Source organism: Bidens hawaiensis, unplaced genomic scaffold (genome assembly GCF_021521415.1).
Source record: "Bidens hawaiensis isolate Kalapana, Puna unplaced genomic scaffold, B.hawaiensis_p1.1 tig00026143_1, whole genome shotgun sequence".
Lineage (NCBI taxonomy): Eukaryota > Viridiplantae > Streptophyta > Magnoliopsida > Asterales > Asteraceae > Bidens > Bidens hawaiensis.
In genome coordinates this window covers 218,832-234,881 of record NW_027494201.1, presented here as the reverse complement: position 1 = coordinate 234,881, position 16,050 = coordinate 218,832, and the positions used below count along the sequence as shown (strand labels likewise).

Genomic DNA, 16,050 nt, shown 5'->3' with positions numbered 1-16,050 from the left:
GAAAGGTTGGCAACATATTTTCTTGGTTGCATATTCTAGACATAGGCTGCATTATTAACATTTGTGCAGTATAGTTACATAGTTATGCTTCCATATAGTTGATATGCCTATACAAAAATATTAGATCTGCTTTCATAGTTGGTATGCCTATACCAAAATATGTGGAGTTTCATACGTAGGGAGTTTCTCCAAAAATGTTGTTTCTTGTGTCCGTGCTAGTCCTGCCAAAAGTATGCTTTTTTATGTTCCCTGATTTATGTAACAAATATGTTAGTTTAGACGTGTTTAAGCTATTCTTAAGATATTCAATATAGATGATATCTTGGCCGGTTGGATCTGCATTCACCTGATGTATTTGATTTCTCAAATATGGTCGTGAAGCTTCATGTTTTTCTTCTTGCCAGCCAGTCCTGCAAGTAACAATTCATTGAGTAAAAAACAATCAGAATGAAAAATCCAAAGTCCAGATTTCAATTGAGTTTTGTTTTAAAATTTAGAACGTGAATCAAAGTATTTATTGAACACAAAACTCACCAATAAAGCTGTTACAAACAAGAAAGTGAACAGGTGTCATTAATACACATGAACTCATAACAAACCATCTGATTGTGACACACGAAAGTAAGACATAATGCAAATAATTTAGACGCTCTAATAGATAACTACCTAAGAGTATATAGAAACAAAAAAAATTATATTCTTTTGAATTTCACTGAAAAGATATTTCTGTAGTTACTTATAATATTAAGTATAGAATTTATATGTTTAGAATCCCAAAGTGAAACAGTTAACACAGTGGTAACAAATTGGGTATTTTGCATATGAAACTATAAAAATCAGTAACATATTGGGTATCTTTGAACCTAATTTTTGAGCACCACTAACAGATGTTTCTGATTGCTAATATCAAACTATTAATATTAATATCAAACTGGGTATTTTTCATAATTTATCTTTCATTGTATGGCAGAAGGTTAATTAAAACAAAACAAAAAAAAAAAAAGATAACATGTAAAAAACAAAGTAAACAACAATACCAAAGCCCCTAGCTGTGTTAAATTACTCACCAGAAGTTTAATGATGACTTCGAATAGTGCAGTATAGCATTTGATTTAAACACAACAACCTCCTCCTACAGGTCAGGGCAGTTCCGATGAAGCTGTTAACTCCACGTGGAAAAAGACGGCGAAATCGTAAACTCTAATAAGCAAAATCGAGCTAATATAAACGCACAAAATCATGTGAATATAAACTCAAATACTAAGCAGAAGTGAGATAGGGTGGTGGTGAAGTTGGATGGAAAACAGTTCTCCGGTGAATAAGTGATGGTGTGGTTGGATCCCACACAAAAACCCTAAATTGTTAGAAACACAAAATTAAATAGGTAAAGTGACAAACTTCTGCAACAGGGAAAAGTAACAAAACAGGTGGAAAGGCCAGTAACACGCGTCACTCAAGAGAAGCTACATATGATGCACGATACACAGAGTACAATTCCTTATTCACAATGTACAACAACCAATGCGACTATTCACTTGAAATTGTAAACATATAAATTACTACCAAGGATGTTATTTATAAGTAACACCAATACCCCAATATAGACAAGTTACCTCCCTTGTTTTAAAGTTATACTCACATTTAACAAAATATTATAAAGTTAAAGTTAACGTACTATTATTGTTATTTAAAAGAGAGAAGGCTTTGTGATTTGTGAGAGGTATATCAACCATTCTCATATTTAATTGCACCAACTTATTGATTGCCAACTTGCGATCTAAAACATTTTCCTTTTAAGAATAAATTGATATAGAAAATATTGGAATATGAAAACTATAATTTCATTTCCTGTAAGCTCTAAAAAAACTTATTAAATGATATTGACGTAAGTGTAGTTTGTATTTATGTGGTCAACACCAAAACGCGGGATGAACACGTCCGGATGAACAATTAACAAAGTAGTCTATTTGAAGAACACGGTGAACAAGTACAGACCCAAAGCATCCGCCATTATCCATTACACAAACCCTCTTGAATTGAGCAGAAGATCCATTGAATTCAAGTGAAGTCGGTGCCATTTTTAAGCAAAAACATAGGAGATCGAGTCTATATAAAGAGCTATCATTTAATGGTTTTTTGTTTGCTACAACTTATATGAGTAGTATATTATATTATTAACTTTGTACGAATTTGCATATTTTTCAATTATGGTTGTTATTTTTGAACTAAATTCAATTTTGGTTGTATATAAGCAAATGGCCAAGTTGGTTATGAATGTTTGTATGGTGACGGTGGTGTGGTGGTGGTGGTGCAGAGAGAGACTGAAGAGGGGTACAAATGTTAACGACATCAAACTATAATGTTGCAAAATGTAGGGGTATATTGGTTTTTTCACACGAATTCTAACATATGTCAAAGTTTTACTTAACACATGGTTCTAATTGTGCGACATTAGTGTTAGTCTTGTGTTTTGGTGTTGATCATAGTGGTGCTAACTGCACTTACCTAGTTACCTCAATGATATATGATCAAAACAATTGATCTATCATATATAGTGAAATTCAAATAACATATAAAAAATTAAATAATTCTCTTATACATTAAACTTAATATATACATGGGTGATTACCGTACAAATGAGTGTTATCGTACAAATTGAATGGATTATGACACATGATGTACTTAAAGATGACAATTTTGCTTGTGCCATAACTAGCTGCACTTAGACTACTCCCATTGGCAATCTCACAATCTCAATCTTACATTATAAAATTAATTTCTCTCTCTCCAATTTACATAATTTAACTCATCCCAATCTTTTATACACATTCACAACCCATCCCAACTTAAAAAAAAATATTTTTTTAACGAAATCCATTTTTGATAAAATTTATATCGGAATGTTCATAATTTTTTTTAAGAAATATCGTGTATTTAATTATTGTTTTTAGTTAAAATATTAAAAGTTAATTAAATAATTAAGTTATCGGGTGTTAGTTTGGATTGCAATCTAGGTTTGCTCCACCAACCTAGATTGCCAATCTAGATTTCATTATTTTCTTTTTTCAATTTCTTTTTTAATTTTAGGCCCACCACCAATGGAAGTAGTCTTAAAGTTAAAAATTATTTTCTAAGTTAACTAGACAATATATAAACAGTATACTTATAAAAATGTTTATACAGCTAATAACTATATACTCAAAATTGATTACGTATTAAACGTAAATCTTATGTTAACTTGTTTATAAATGATCTAGTTTTCTTCCTCTCACATGCACGTTTAACTTTTGCATGATATAATAATAATAATAATAATAATAATAATAATAATAATAATAATAATAATAATAATAATAAAACTCCACAAAAACAAAAATAGAAACAGAAATAGAAATAGAAAAGGAGTTGAAGTACTCAATGCGTCCATCTTCCAACTTCTTTTTAAACCCGTCTAGTCGTCTACATTTCATCTTCATAACTCATACCAAACAACTTTATAGCCATAATCCCACAATGTCTCGTCATCTCTATTTCGAACCGATCTCAAAATGCCCTACACAATCAAGATCCAACCAAACCGTTGCCTCGAGTCTCAACGGTACCCTACTCGTTTCCCCCAACCCGTTCCCATACTATTTCCTCATAGCACTAGAAGCCGGAAGCATTTTCCGAGCCTTCTTTCTATTACTCGCCTTCCCATTCGTCTACACCATCTCCCTATTTTCCGAACCAACCGCCACTCGTGTTTATATTTTCATGTCATTTGTTGGGCTAAGAATCCGGGATATTGAGCTTGTTTCAAGCTCGGGTTTACCACGATTCTATGCGGGCGATGTTCGGCCCGAGTCATGGAGGGTGTTCAACTCGTTTGGGAAAAGGTATGTGGTGACATCGAGCCCAAGGGTTATGGTTGAACCCTTTGTGAAGAATTATTTAGGGGCTGATAAGGTGTTGGGGACCGAACTCGAGGTCTCAAAATCTGGTCGAGCCACCGGGTTGGTTAAGGACCCTGGTGTTCTTTTTGGTCAACTAAAAAAAACAGCCGTTTTGCAAGAATTTAATGGTTCGAATCTGCCTGATTTGGCTCTTGGAGATGGTGAGACTGACAAAGATTTCATGTCCATTTGCAAGGTATATTATTATTATTTTGTCATGTTCTAACTATTATTATTATTAGATAAATAAATAAATCAGGACGTATGGATAACGCAAAGGCCATCAACCATAATATTGAACATAGCTAGGTAACATTGTAACAACCACCTACCACTATTAACAACGTGAGCCACCGTCTACAAATCACACATGTAACTCGTATAAACAATGGTAACAACCACATTTAAAGAACTATCTAACACACCTAAAGGGATCACCTAACTTTCTTCCTTTAGATGTAATATTAATATAAAAGTTAGCGAAGAAATTGTAAAATGATGCGAAATTAGAAGCTAAACAAAATTGACAACGTAACACGAAAGTAAATGAAAAGATTAACAATAATTAATGACACAAATGTAATCAAGAGGGTTCAGCGAGCCACAACCATCAAAATTCTATAAATTTTTCTTTATTGTATATAAGGTGTAGAATTTTGCTTTGAAAAATGAATTGAACATAATTGGTATGAAATATAAATGGGATGACTTAGAAAAACCCTTTTTTCCCATTATGGGTTTAATGCATATCGAATTTATTATAAGTCTAGAAATAGGTTTAGAAATATATAACAAGCATCCAACAAGTGTATGCCACGTCGCAATATATTAACTCCTAAATCTACCATCTTCGTTAATTGCGGGATAAGTTACATAACTTGATCGTCACCTATATTTTTAATCGTGATTGATATGTTGCATTTACTTTAAGTAAGCAGAACTTTATATATTAGTTATGTAAGCAAAACTTTATATATTAGTTATGTAGATGTAGATACTTTAAATTTCGTAAATAATTTAAGAGTTATATAATGATATTCCTCCTAATTAAATATGTAAATATTAATATAGATATAATTATATAAATATACTATAGTGACATCTCAGACGACAAGTTATGAATGCTTTTTCATATCTAACTTTTACATTAAATCAATAATCTAAGATAGGATAAAATGTTTATATCGAGAGTATGCTCATTTTATAAATAATGATCAACTATGTAACTTCATACAATTTGCCACTAATATAGCATTGAATCGACGGGATGTTCACCGAAAACTTTTGTTATAAGTGTTAGGTTTTGCTAAGGTTTTGGTCGGTTTTGGACATATGGACGTCAATGAGTAGAAGCACAAAAGAGGGCTGGTTCTAATTGTTTTAACTAGGACCCATATTTATGTTTCTCGTTCTCTATGTTACTAACCTTAATTATTCTCTCTCTGACAAACAAAGCTATGTAATTCTAATTGTTGGTTATGTGCTAATAATAATATAACCCTAGTTGCTACCTATGAATGTAAATCAGATCGAGACCAAACCACGTTAAATTTATTGTGTCGTTTATATATATTCTGCGTATTTGTTGTGGCTTCCACATTACCACCTAACAATAGGAAATAAGGGTGTTTATACTTGAAAATATAAAATTTGACCACCGGGTTTAGAAAAAGTATTGCTCGTCACAAAAGTCATTGAATTTAAGCATATATACGTAAACGTAGAGCCTTCATTTTAGTTTATGCTAATAAATACTAAGATATCAATCGTAAATTTAATATGTGAATTTCAGTTTTAAATAGCATATACATTATTTATAAAATAATTTCATGGCAGGCATCTTATTTAAGTTTGGGACCACCATAAAAACACCACATTTCAGTTTGTTTTCTGACAACTGCAAATCATTTATTGCTTCCTATAGAATTTCATTTTTGGTCAGGTATATAATTAATATTTAAAATATTATCTTTTATTTAAAACCATAACTATTTTTTACGTCAAGTAATGGAAAATCGTTTATTTATCCATTTATTTGTATGACTGTATTGCATATACAATGTAAAGGCTGCATAATAGCTAGGTGCATGGAGGTACAAAACCATAAACGCATTCTTTAACCGTGGCCCATATTGTTTAAGAATGATCTAGGGCTGGCAATTCGTGTCTTAACAGGTTTAACAGGTAAGAGGCGACGCGCATGACACAAATATCAAACTTGAATACGACTCGTTTAGCTACTTTATATGTCATGACTATAATACAGCTTTAAGTTTTGTGTACCAATAAGGGATAATGAGTGACTCTAACATACTAATTTCAATTATTTAAGAAAATAAAAAATTCACATACCGCACTTTTTTAATTAACAGGTCTTATCGTGTCTTTAACAGATACCCAATTTCCAGCCCTAGAATGATCCCTTATTATCTGATAATCCTTTTAAACTCGCAACATTTGACAATTCGTTGTATTAACTATTAATAAGTTATTTTCTTTCATTATATGGAAACATAGATATTACATCAACATAGCAGGTAGGCGGGCAGCAAGCTGCGCCGCCACCCTTTTCTGAATTGCAAACCCTAACCTGCTAAAGACATACTCCTGCCCCTTTGGAGTCAACACATTGCTATGCACAACCCGTTGGACCCTGGTTAGGAAACAGATAGCTTCCGGTGCCAAGGAGCCAAAGGTATCAAAAGCCAGAGGGACAAAAACATGTTGGTTCTTTTCGCAGGCTTTAGCATATTTCTCCACCTTCTTCGTTTCAACCCTTTTCATTGCTTTCCCAGCTACAAACCCATTATCCCTCAAACCAGCTAAGGGAGATACCCCTGTGAGGTCAACACAAGCGTGTTTTCCCCCGGCCCAAACAAAGACGAGCAAATCTGCCTGTCGTAGAGTGGATCTCCCTTCCGTGGGGTGTGTAAGGAAGTTTACGGGGGCTTCCTTTTTAGCTGATATCCCAGCTCGCCTTAAGATGTCCCAAAGAACGTCTCACACCCAATCATAATTTACTCTAACGTAAATATCGAAGACGAAAGAGAGCATAAATGACATTGAATTGCAGGGAAGCTTGACCATCTTTTACAAAGTTAAAATATATTTCTAAGTTATATGTGTGATTATAAATAAATATTATATATAGCTAGTTTTCTTATTAAACGACTAAATGTTGTATTATACAGAAATTAAACTCTTGACCTTCTATTCTACATCCCATCCCTGATCGTCTTACTTTTTTTATTTTTTATAAGAGCGTTTACAACAACAAACTCATACAAACCGACACATCATCGTCACATCAAATTTTAAACTTTTCTCAAAAACCTTACTTTTTCTACAACAACAAATCTCTACAAACTCATTAAAAAATATTAAAACAATATATGTATATAATGTATATATATGTGTGTGAGAGAGGGATGGGACATTGGGACCCACTTTGGTTGTTTATTTTACAAGTTTGTAGCCAAGGACTAAAACTTTGCAAACTTGTTAGACAGGATTACAAATTTTGTCCTTTAAAAAAAGCCAAATTACGGTTCGTGTCCTTTTTTTAGTTTATTTGCAGGTGGTGTATTTTAAACATTTTTTTCCTGCACGTTATGTCCTTTACGCTAACTGTGTTAGAAAAACTCAGTTAAATACCATCACGTGAGGCGCATGTGACTATGTGAGGGCATATTGGTCTTTTCGTCTACACCTGCAAAAAGTTTATCACCACTCCCATACCTCCGATTTCCGGCCACCTGAACCACCACCTCCGTTTCCGGCCACCTAAACCATCACCTCCGAAATTCTGGCCACCTGAACCACCTCCTCCTTTTTGGCCACCTAAACCATCACCTCCGAAATTCCGGCCACCTGAACCACCACCTCCGAAATTCCAGCCACCTGAACCACCACCTCCGAAATTCCGGCCACCTGAACCACCACCTCCGTAACCCTACAATTTAAGACTTCCATCAAAACCCTAGCGTAACTGGCCGTAACCATCGCCCACCCAAATTCGTAACCCTAGTCGCCGCATCATAACCCCCTCCAGCCACCCACCACATTAAATCCACCCAAATACACCGCCACTACCGTAACCCACAGCTGTCACCACCATCCTCGCCACAGAGCTCCTCCAACCATCCTCGGGTTAGTAATTAAAGGGGTTTTTTTGTGGTGGTGTGGTGCTGCGTCGGTGGTGCGATGGTAATGGTGTGGTGGTGGCGGTTTAGAACTAAAAAGAAGAAAGTGAGGGGTGAGGGTGAAGGTGCAGACAGAAAGAAACTGAAAATGTTTTTTTTTAAGTTAATTATATTATATATATCTTCTTTTATTTTTTATTTAATTTAAAGATACATTAGAATTACAATTATGCCCATCACATGTTTGGCACATGTCATACTTAACTGAGTTTTTCTAACCCAATTAGCGTAAATGACATAATGTGTATGAAAAAAATGTTTAAAGTACACCGTCTGCAAAGAAACTAAAAAAATGACACGAACCGTAATTTGGCTTTTTTAAAAGACAAAATTTGTAATTCTGTCAACTTGTTATACAATGGTGAAGTTTGTGATAGGGTTTGTCCAATAAATGCCACGTAGATTCAAACCTAAGAATATGAAGCCCATTGTGAATGGTTGGATGCTCTAAGATCCATATAGTTGATAATAACCAAAATAAAGGGTTAAAAAGGGAAATATAGGACCTAAAGAATCGGTGGCCAGAAACAACCCCTCAATATTATACACACGATGAAGTAGACCTTGATGCTCATAAATGCAGTCATGTTTTATGTTTAATTAAAATTTTTTCAAGTGGTCCACATAAGGAGTGGGTGATCGTCATCTTCAAGTCACTCAGTAATGTTTAACAGCATGGATCTTATATAAGATGAAAGTAAACTTATGATATATATTTATATTAAATAAAAAATTTGTTTAGTCTATATAGGTAAAACTAGACTATAGAGAGAACATGTTCAAAATTAGGATCAGAAGGCATATTGGTCATAAAAACGAAACTCTTATCTTTTTCATTTTCTCAAATTACAACATAAAACATTACAGGGAAAAAATTAACATCAAAAGAAACAGAAAAATGAATACAACACAAGTTTTGTTTTTATAAATTGTCATTTTTTATATATCAATAGGGGATGCAAGACTTTAGTACAGAGGGCCTAGGCACCATATGAAATTGTTCAACATTGAAAACTGTGCTCTCATTTTTATAGTTTATGCCTTAAATAAGATAATTGAGACCATAATTATGTGTTAAGAACGCTAAAATTTACAAATCTTCGTCTCAAAATGCAAGTCCCGTCCGCCCGTCGCCTCATCCGTCCCGGCCTCCACGTAGACTCGGACCTCAGGGGTTGGCGCGTTCCCAATAAGATATATGCGCACATAAATGCATGTATTTCTGTACATACAAGTGAGAGAGTTCTAGATAGGGCGCCTAAACGTCTAGCATTCTTTCAGGCTTGACACTAGTGAGGCTTTTATTAGGAAACAAAATAATTAATTAATTTTTTGACATACAATGCTTATATCACAAAATTTGAAAGTATATACGAACTTTTTGTGTTTGTATAGAGAGCCTATACATCTGTAAGTATGTGTTATATATGTGTAAGTTAATTCGCTTACATATAAACAAATTAGTTTGATGGGTTTATGTACATTCTTTGGTTCTTCAAAACATTCATGTTTACTTTAATTCCAAAGACATATGAATAATACGATTGTTGTACTTACTAACTAGGATCGATATATTGCAGGAAGCTTATGTCGTGCCAAGAACAAGATGTGAGCCCTTACCAAGGAACAAGCTTCTACGCCCAATAATCTTCCACGAAGGGCGTCTAGTGCAAAGGCCTACACCATTGACGGCTCTACTTACCTTCCTATGGATGCCCATAGGCATATTCTTGTCAATACTTAGAGTTTACCTCAATATACCTTTACCAGAAAGGATTGTTTACTACAACTACAAGATCCTAGGAATCAAACTTGTTGTTAAAGGCACGCCACCACCCGCTCCTAAACAAGGACAAAGTGGGGTACTCTTTGTATGCAACCATCGTGCTGTTATAGACCCGGTGGTCACTGCTGTCGCCCTAGGAAGAAAGATAAGTTGTGTCACATATAGTATTAGTAAATTTTCTGAATTAATTTCCCCTATTAAAGCTGTGGCATTGGCAAGGGAGAGAGATAAAGATGCCGCGCATATTAAACAATTGCTAGAAGAGGGCGATTTGGTCATTTGCCCCGAGGGAACTACATGTAGAGAATCGTTCTTGCTTAGATTTAGCGCTCTTTTTGCGGAACTCACTGATAGGATAGTGCCAGTTGCTATTAATACAAAACAAAGTGTGTTCTTTGGGACAACAGCTCGTGGGTACAAGTTCTTGGACCCATATTTTGTGTTCATGAACCCTAGGCCAACGTATGAGATAACTTTCTTGAATCAATTACCTACGGAACTTACTTGCAAAGGTGGGAAATCTGCATTTGAGGTGGCAAATTATATTCAAAGAGTGATAGGGGATACACTCGGATTTGAGTGCACTAATTTGACTAGAAAGGACAAGTATGCGATGATGGCTGGAACCGATGGTCGTGTTGAGAGCAAGAAGGGCAAATCTCAATAGATGAACCATGCGATTTGATTCAAGAATTTGAAACAGTATTGTTTGTTGTGGTTATTATTATTTTTATATAAATAAGCTTTAATTTAAGAGATTAATTACTAAAACAGAATTGTTTGTTTATATTCGTAATTAAATTATTATTAGTATATCATTCAAGAATTCAAGATGTACATCATCATCTTGAATTCTTGAACCAGAGGGGCTTAAAAATTAAATTAAATTCGTAACCAGAGGGGCTTGCTCCAATGGCCAGGAACATGATGGATGATCTGGATGTCCCAGGTTTGAATCTTGATTCCGACCGGATTTTACCAGAGCATTAAAACCTGTCGTGCCTTCGGGCGGGGTGAGCCAACTGGGTTTTACCGGGAACGCCAAGCCAAACTCGGATGCCAACGTGGATCCCGATCATGTCAACATAGTTGGCCTGAGTGGAGTGGCGGGGCACGACGTATTTGGGCAGTGAAATAACTTAACTGTGAAAGTCACCGTTAAAAAAAAAGAATTCAAGATGTACATGGTTTATTATAAATATATAAAAAGGTTAATCATTAGTTAGAAACTTATTGCATTTTATGATTAGCGTGATTAATATTAATGGTTGCTGAGACATCACCGGTGATTATTTTAGCGACGGACCACCGACAAATACTAATGGTTGTTACTAAGACAGTAGCAACGACAGAATATTCACCGACGAACTTCACCGATAGATTGCCGAAAACATATTTTACTACATTATATAAAGTATTTAATACCTGTAGATCAGGATGAGAAACATGAGATTTCTAAGTATGAAAGTATTGGGATCGTCAGACATGGTATCATATATCGATTCTAGCGTAGCGAGAGGCCATGACTGCCGCTAACAAATATATTAATGGCCAAGGAACACGTTTTTGTCACTTTCATCTATCCCTAGTGAATTTAAGATTGCGAAATCTAACAAAACCCACATTGTTTTCTTCTCCTCAAACCTATCAATATCCAATAACTATCTAACTCAAATAACCGAAAGAGTTAATTGACATTTTCATACATGTGATTTGTTCAATTATGCAACTTTAGTTCGTTTTTGAATTCATTGCAGCTGGATACTTCATGTTAAAAAACATGTCATGTTAGTACTTTGTTTAACGTTGTCTATTTTGTTAGTTAAGTCATGGGTAAAACCGTCATATTGTATATATTTTTTATTAATTTCTCATTGTTTTAAACTTGGAGTTAAGTGTCATTATCATACCCGAGCTAGTTTTGATCAACTATGTCTATTCAGTATGTTTTAGGATAACGTGCTCCCTCTAATATATACATATAAAACTTTGTTAGAAGCAAGTAAGGGTGTATCTATATAGGATTGAGGGGTGGGCAAGACCCGATTGAATTGACAAAAAAATGTTCATTGTTTAAGAACACTAGCCATGCCCCTGGGGTATTTTTAGGGTTGTGTTTAGAAGAATACCCACAATGATATGTTTGTAAGAAGTCTTTAAGACCATGTAGTGAGCGTTAAACCACTACCACATCATCATTCTTAGGTGCCAAACACCATATGCGTAAATGCCCCTCCCAATGCCTGTGCAGTAACAAAGCAAGGGCTTCAAATGGTGGGAGTGTGATATAAGTCCAACCAATCAAAATACCACACTTCGTCACACACATTTTTATTAAAAAACAATTGAAAAATAACTCCTTTTTTTTAGTTAAATCATTACACCCATTTGAGAGCTTAGTAAGTTAGTAGTCCTCCGCCTACATACGTGAAAGTGACGTGTCAATATTTTTTTTTGTTAACTATCCATCCTCCACTACACTTGGTGTTATATAAATATAATAGTTGGTCTGAAAGTAGGCCCCATACGACATAGATTGAAGTTACAAACTTACAATCTCCCAAAGCTCATTTCGCAATCCATCTTAAATCAGCATGACAAACCCTTCCAAATATGCAATTATTAGATCTTGTTATTTTTATTAACTCAAAAATATGTGATCATGAGTATGAGGGAAAAAAAAAGACATCTCCAAGCGAAAAAGAAGAAAAGAAAAATCATAACAGGTGTGATACCAAGAAATGCATGCATAAAACGAAATCACTAGAATTTTTTCAGTGGCAACAAAAACTTTTGATCACCACATTATATATGATCAATAATGATGATGATGAAACATAACCTATCATCACATTAGGTTGCAATGTTCCACTCTTAATTCTTAGATGTAGCAACTATTCTATTATCCCAAATCAAAGACTTCTATCAATTAATCACGAACTACTTTATTTAGAGAATAAAACCCCTTACTAAAATTAAAGAAGATGAAGACGACGAGTAAGATAAAGAACATTCAGGGATACCGTGTATGACAAGTTGACAACAGTCGAATCTTGAGCATAAAGAATAACGGCCCAGAGACAAACTGTGGGGACAACCCTCGACCCTTCTCTTTATCTTCTTTATATGCAAGTAGTCTACAGAATCTATCCAAACAGCCCACGAATGAGCCCAGACACTTCCAGCCCACACGTATAATAAAACGATAATACCTAACTCCCATATCTATATATGTTTGTTATTGAATTGAATTATTTATGTTTTGCTCAGTTTCTAGTACAACATGAGATCAAAACATTAACAACTGGTTTAAGTATCGATCATGGGACTTCTATGTATGTTTTGAGAATGCTTTTTTTACTTGCTTGGTTGATAAGAGGGATGGTAGCAACTCCAATGGTTATATAATTAGTATTTTTAAAACTTAAAATACATTACTATGCTATTGCTAGTTCTAGAGATGAACTGATTCCGTTTTTACAAATTTACTAATATTTCTCAACGCAAGTATCAACCATAGATATTTTACCTAGTTGTGACACCTACACTCTAGCTATTTCATTTTCTTGTATTTCAGAAGTGTATATTACTTCCTTTTTTCATAACTTAAATGATTTCATTACATTCATTAGCTTATAAGTGCATGAGTTGATAACAAATCACCAAAACGGTTAAAAAAATGTATACATTTATTGAAGACTTCTCATCAATGTATATCATCAAATCTACGACAGTCAGGCAAACGAATGTACCTAGTTCAAACCACACACGTGTCAAAAATTATACAAAAACCTCTTGAAGTCTAGGTTCGATTCAAACAAGGAAGAACACCACTATAACACAATTCTAGGTTTCAAGATAAAGTAAAATGACTTGCACAGAGTGTTAAGCCTTTTAAAATATCCCATCAACCAGTTACTCTAAATCCATTTTAAAAAGAACATTGACTTATTCATATCCAAAGAACATTGACTTATTAATACACCCCCGAAAAGTCTTCACTCCAATATCTAAATGGAAGACGCAATTTCCAATATTACCCTCAGTGACCGGATCAAGCTGAACGTCGGCGGCAAGCTCTTCGAAACCACCGTGTCCACCCTCCAATCCGGCGGCCCAGACTCACTCCTGGCCGCCTTATCCAACCGATCTTCATCATCCAACCCAGTCTTCATCGACCGAGACCCAGAGATATTCTCCGTCTTACTCTCTCTCCTCCGCACCAACCGCCTCCCGTCCACCTCCCGCCGCTTCACCGACCAAGAACTCTCCGATGAAGCTTCCTACTACGGCATCGAAACCCACCTCAAATCCGCCATGCTTCCAAACCCACTTTCCGGCATTGACGCCTCACTCGTATCCACCATCCGACCGGCTTCCGACGGGATAGTGACCGCGTTTACGACAATCGACGATGGGTCGGTGTGGATGGCTCACGGTGGTCAGGTCTCCGTGTACGATTGGAACTTGACTCATGCTGGGACTGTACGGACGCACCTTGACTCGATTACATCAATTAGACGGGTTACGCGATCTGCGATGGCGGCTGTTGCCTCTGATGTTGCTTCGGGTGTTCATTTTTATAACGTTGCTAACGGTGGTCGTGTTGGGTCGGTTGAGTGGATTGATCCGACCGATCCCAGAATCTACAAAGCTCCGGTGACCGCAATTGCTGACTCGCCTGAGTCGATTTTTGCCGCTTTTGATTCGTACCATAAGGAGAACTGCGTGCTCGCCATCGACAAGTCAACGCTCCAGGTGTGTGCACAGTTTGGTTTGGTTCGGTTAATGGCAATAACCGAAACCATAACCAAACACTTCGGTTATTAAAAAACAATAACCGTTCGGTTTCGGTTGATTTAGATATTAGCGGTTAATTTAGTTCGGTTCGGGTTTATTAATCGTTAAACCTGAACTTTTAATAACGTTTGTTAAGAATTTTACTAAAATAAAAAACATGAACGTTATAAACACTTAGGTTATACACATTAAGTTTTAACAAGTGAATAGCTAAGGGGCAAAGCCACGGTATGACCGTATGAGTGAGTAAAGGCAATTTAAAGTCACTGTTATTCGAAATGAATTAATATATGTTAATAATTGGAATGAAATAACCAAGATCAAGAATGTAACGGTCAAAGAAAGTTAGATAAATATCATTTTCAAGTATTGGAACATGATATAATTAGAAGAAGATAATTGTTACGCATTAAGTATCGCTTAATCGGTTTGGCTCTGTTATAAAAAAATGGTAACCAAAACTCAACTGAAATATTGGTTACTTAAAAAATCCAAAAATTAACCTTCGGTTCAGTTTTTTCAGTTAATTTGGTTTCGGTTTGGTTAATTCGGTTTTATGCTCATCCCTACCAGGTGACGTCGGAAATCGGTAGACAATCCGGAAACTCTTCGAAATCAATCGTTCCTGGAAGCCTAACCTACGTGACGGATCTCGGACTTCTCGCGGCCACCGCGGTGACATCCGGAGCCTTTGGTTTCTCCGGTTACATCCGTCTATGGGATCCGAGATCCGCACGTGTGGTTTGGGAGACGAATGAGCCAGGTTCTGGACGAAGCAGTAGGTTCGGAGACTCGTTCGCAGATGTTAGTATTGATGTGAATGAACTGACTATGTGTAAGATATGTTCAAAGTCTGGTGACCTGGCGATGGCGGATTTGCGTAAATTAAGAGATGATCCGTGGGTGTATTTGCGAGAAACAAATCCTAGCTTGAGTAATACTGCTGGTTCAGGTGTTAGTAACAGTGTGATTCATTGTTACAAGAAGCAAGTGTTTGTTGGTAGAGATGGTGGACTGGAAGTATGGTCTCGAGTTTCACGAAATGGCGAAAACAGTACCGAAATTGGTGAAGAATCATTTAGGAGAAACTACATGGATAAATTGCAGGATTCGGAAAGAGGAATAATAAGTAAAATTGAAGGCGGTGGTGAATGTCTCTTCGTGAGCAGGGAAGAAGTCGAAGGGCTCGAGGTATGGCAAAGCTCTGTTTTCTCAGGTGCGGTTTTAGTTCTGTGACACTTGAATATGAATAGAGTAACCTGAATCATTCATGAATGCATTGTTAGAATCCAATATGTTTGAAACTATGAGCTTTTGTGAACATAAA

At 35.7% G+C, this 16,050-nt stretch overlaps 2 protein-coding genes across 2 annotated transcripts; both read left to right on the top strand.

The window, feature by feature from the left end:
• The first annotated feature begins 3,353 nt into the window (after positions 1-3,353).
• Positions 3,354-10,677, top strand: LOC143572875 (glycerol-3-phosphate 2-O-acyltransferase 6-like). The gene is made up of 2 exons (XM_077057916.1): positions 3,354-4,131; positions 9,718-10,677. Exons 1-2 carry the CDS (start codon positions 3,418-3,420, stop codon positions 10,588-10,590), a joined length of 1,587 nt encoding a protein of 528 aa, XP_076914031.1. The 5' UTR covers positions 3,354-3,417; the 3' UTR covers positions 10,591-10,677.
• Positions 10,678-13,919: 3,242 nt separating this feature from the next.
• On the top strand, positions 13,920-16,050 carry LOC143572874 (protein ENDOPLASMIC RETICULUM-ARRESTED PEN3-like). Its single transcript, XM_077057915.1, has 2 exons — positions 13,920-14,681; positions 15,297-16,050. The coding sequence occupies exons 1-2, from the start codon at positions 13,938-13,940 to the stop codon at positions 15,957-15,959; spliced, it is 1,407 nt and encodes a 468-aa protein (XP_076914030.1). The 5' UTR covers positions 13,920-13,937; the 3' UTR covers positions 15,960-16,050.

Bases quoted from the DNA above. Each gene is read 5' to 3' on its own strand.
- LOC143572875 (XM_077057916.1), top strand. From the start codon at position 3,418: ATGCGTCCATCTTCCAACTTCTTTTTAAACCCGTCTAGTCGTCTACAT. The intron at 4,132-9,717 runs GTATATTATTAT...GATATATTGCAG, and splicing joins ATTTCATGTCCATTTGCAAG to GAAGCTTATGTCGTGCCAAG.
- LOC143572874 (XM_077057915.1), top strand. From the start codon at position 13,938: ATGGAAGACGCAATTTCCAATATTACCCTCAGTGACCGGATCAAGCTG. The intron at 14,682-15,296 runs GTGTGTGCACAG...CATCCCTACCAG, and splicing joins TCGACAAGTCAACGCTCCAG to GTGACGTCGGAAATCGGTAG.